This window comes from Haplochromis burtoni, unplaced genomic scaffold, assembly GCF_018398535.1.
Source record: "Haplochromis burtoni strain Fernald_Lab_line unplaced genomic scaffold, NCSU_Asbu1 Contig_1637, whole genome shotgun sequence".
Lineage (NCBI taxonomy): Eukaryota > Metazoa > Chordata > Actinopteri > Cichliformes > Cichlidae > Haplochromis > Haplochromis burtoni.
Genome location: NW_024583998.1, coordinates 23,478 through 25,456, shown reverse-complemented (window position 1 = coordinate 25,456; position 1,979 = coordinate 23,478). Strand labels below are relative to the sequence as shown.

The following is a 1,979-nucleotide window of genomic DNA, read 5'->3' as shown; positions in this document are numbered from 1 at the left end:
CGAAGTAATTGCCAGTGCCCACCTTGATGTGACTGGACCACTGAATGTGTACTATGCACCAGCATTCATTTCAAGTATTTCAAAGTACTTTCTACCACATGCTACCTTGTGGTCAGGAATGCTGCTTGGTATGTCTTGTTTTGGTCAATCAACACTTATATGTTGTTATTTATGTGCTTTGTTGATTAAAAATTCTGTCTTTTCTTTAGGAGACCTTGGACGGCATGGGAAAGGCTCAGCGTATCGCTTTCTCAGTAAACGGTACAATCATGTGTCGAAGTTTAAGAAGCAGGTAGAATAAGTTAATACAGTAAAAGAAACATTATGCTGAATTCGGCCAAAGTGTAAATGATGTAATTAACATTTTCAGAACTACACTGAAGACAATCGAACGCAAGGGATAATGGAAAAAAGTCAATGGGACCTGAAAAGGATTCGCTTTGAACGAAGGCGTCTCACTAGACTAGATGACTTTGTGCAAATATATCAAAGGAAACATGATGCTCTTCTCCGAGAATATGGCGATGTAGGCAAAAAAAGGAGGAAGGTGAGGTTTAAATAGGATAATTTAAATTTTGGGACAGATTTTGTGCAGTTTTTACACAACAACAGTCATTCGCACTGCTGCTTTTGAATTTATCAAATCTGTAATGTATATTCACATTCACATTAGAAATGTTTTTTTCTCTTTGTGCATTCTTTAGTCTAAAATGTCTTTGGTACTGTCATTGTGACTTTGTGTTATTAACAAACATTTTCTCAACTGCATTACATGTGGTTAGAATGACATTTCAGACGTGATAAATATAGGAGATTATTAGACTAACAACTGTAATTAAACAAAAGACAGGAAGCATTAAGCATTTTACGGTAACTAAATTTGGGATTACAGTAAATGTCCTTGACGGTTTGCATGTTTGTAATCTTTTAAACAAGAAGATCAGATCTAAAAAGTATTGTTAATTATTTAAAAATTATACTTTTCAGTCTTACCGAGTGGAGACCGAGAAGTGGAAGAAAAAAAGTCGAAAACGAAAAGGCTTCTATGTAACTCCTCCGATGGGAAAACGAGTCAAACAGGTAAGGTATCATAATTTTTTCTATCATCTATGCATGTCACTAAAACATTTTCTATTAGAAAGGTTGTGTGTTCTAATCAAATTTTAATGTGTACTTTGCTTTTCTTTTTTTTACAATTGTTCAATTAGTTATGTAAAAAATACTGTAATCTTACTGTAATTCTCTTTATGCTCCTGTGATTTAATTCATTTTATGCATATTTATGAAAGTAAATAACGATGTTAACTATACATAAATGTACAGTAATTATAACTCATCTATGTGTTAAAAATGTTTTGTATACATCAAATAACCATGTTAAGTCCCATAATACATTTTATAATTAAAAACATCATTAGTCTTTCACAGCTTTTAGGAAAACTTTGTTAATGAAAATCTTGATATTGTACACTCTACACATGGCAACAGCTACCCATAAAATACTTGATGTTAGTGAAATAATTATCATTATTGTTAGTTATTGCTGTTGTAGAAGACCATTTATATCACTTAAAATTTTGTTCGGAAAATGCAGTAACATATAAACACAAAGACTGTATATTGTCTAAACCTATGTATGTATTAGAGATCAAGAATAATTTAAGTTCTGCTAAAGACATACATTGTCATGTGTGTTCTGTAATTAATCTGTGTTCTTCCATGTAAAGTAGTAATTATATTATTTTTATAAGGATCATCAAGAAGAACCACCACACTCAGATGTGCCCACAGAGCAGACTGAAGCTGTCACTAAACAGGTTTGATATATACATACACAACACCCAGCACGCCCCTGCGGGCGGTTATTTATTTATTTATTTTTTGTATCCTTCAAGCTCGGGTCCTCTACCAGAGGCCTGGGAGCTTGAGGGTCCTGCGCAGTATCTTAGCTGTTCCCAGGACTGCGCTCTTCTGGACAG

At 33.7% G+C, this 1,979-nt stretch overlaps 1 protein-coding gene across 1 annotated transcript in view; it reads left to right on the top strand.

The window, feature by feature from the left end:
* Nucleotides 1-17: 17 nt before the first annotated feature.
* The window catches only part of LOC106632800 (protein mono-ADP-ribosyltransferase PARP9-like), a 15,718-nt gene continuing 13,756 nt past the window's right edge, over nucleotides 18-1,979 (top strand). The window contains exons 1-5 of the mRNA XM_042217153.1: nucleotides 18-128; nucleotides 210-292; nucleotides 371-547; nucleotides 988-1,080; nucleotides 1,752-1,817. Of these exons, the coding sequence (XP_042073087.1) occupies nucleotides 119-128; nucleotides 210-292; nucleotides 371-547; nucleotides 988-1,080; nucleotides 1,752-1,817 (429 nt within the window). The 5' untranslated portion in view covers nucleotides 18-118. The remainder of the gene's footprint in view (nucleotides 129-209; nucleotides 293-370; nucleotides 548-987; nucleotides 1,081-1,751; nucleotides 1,818-1,979) is intronic.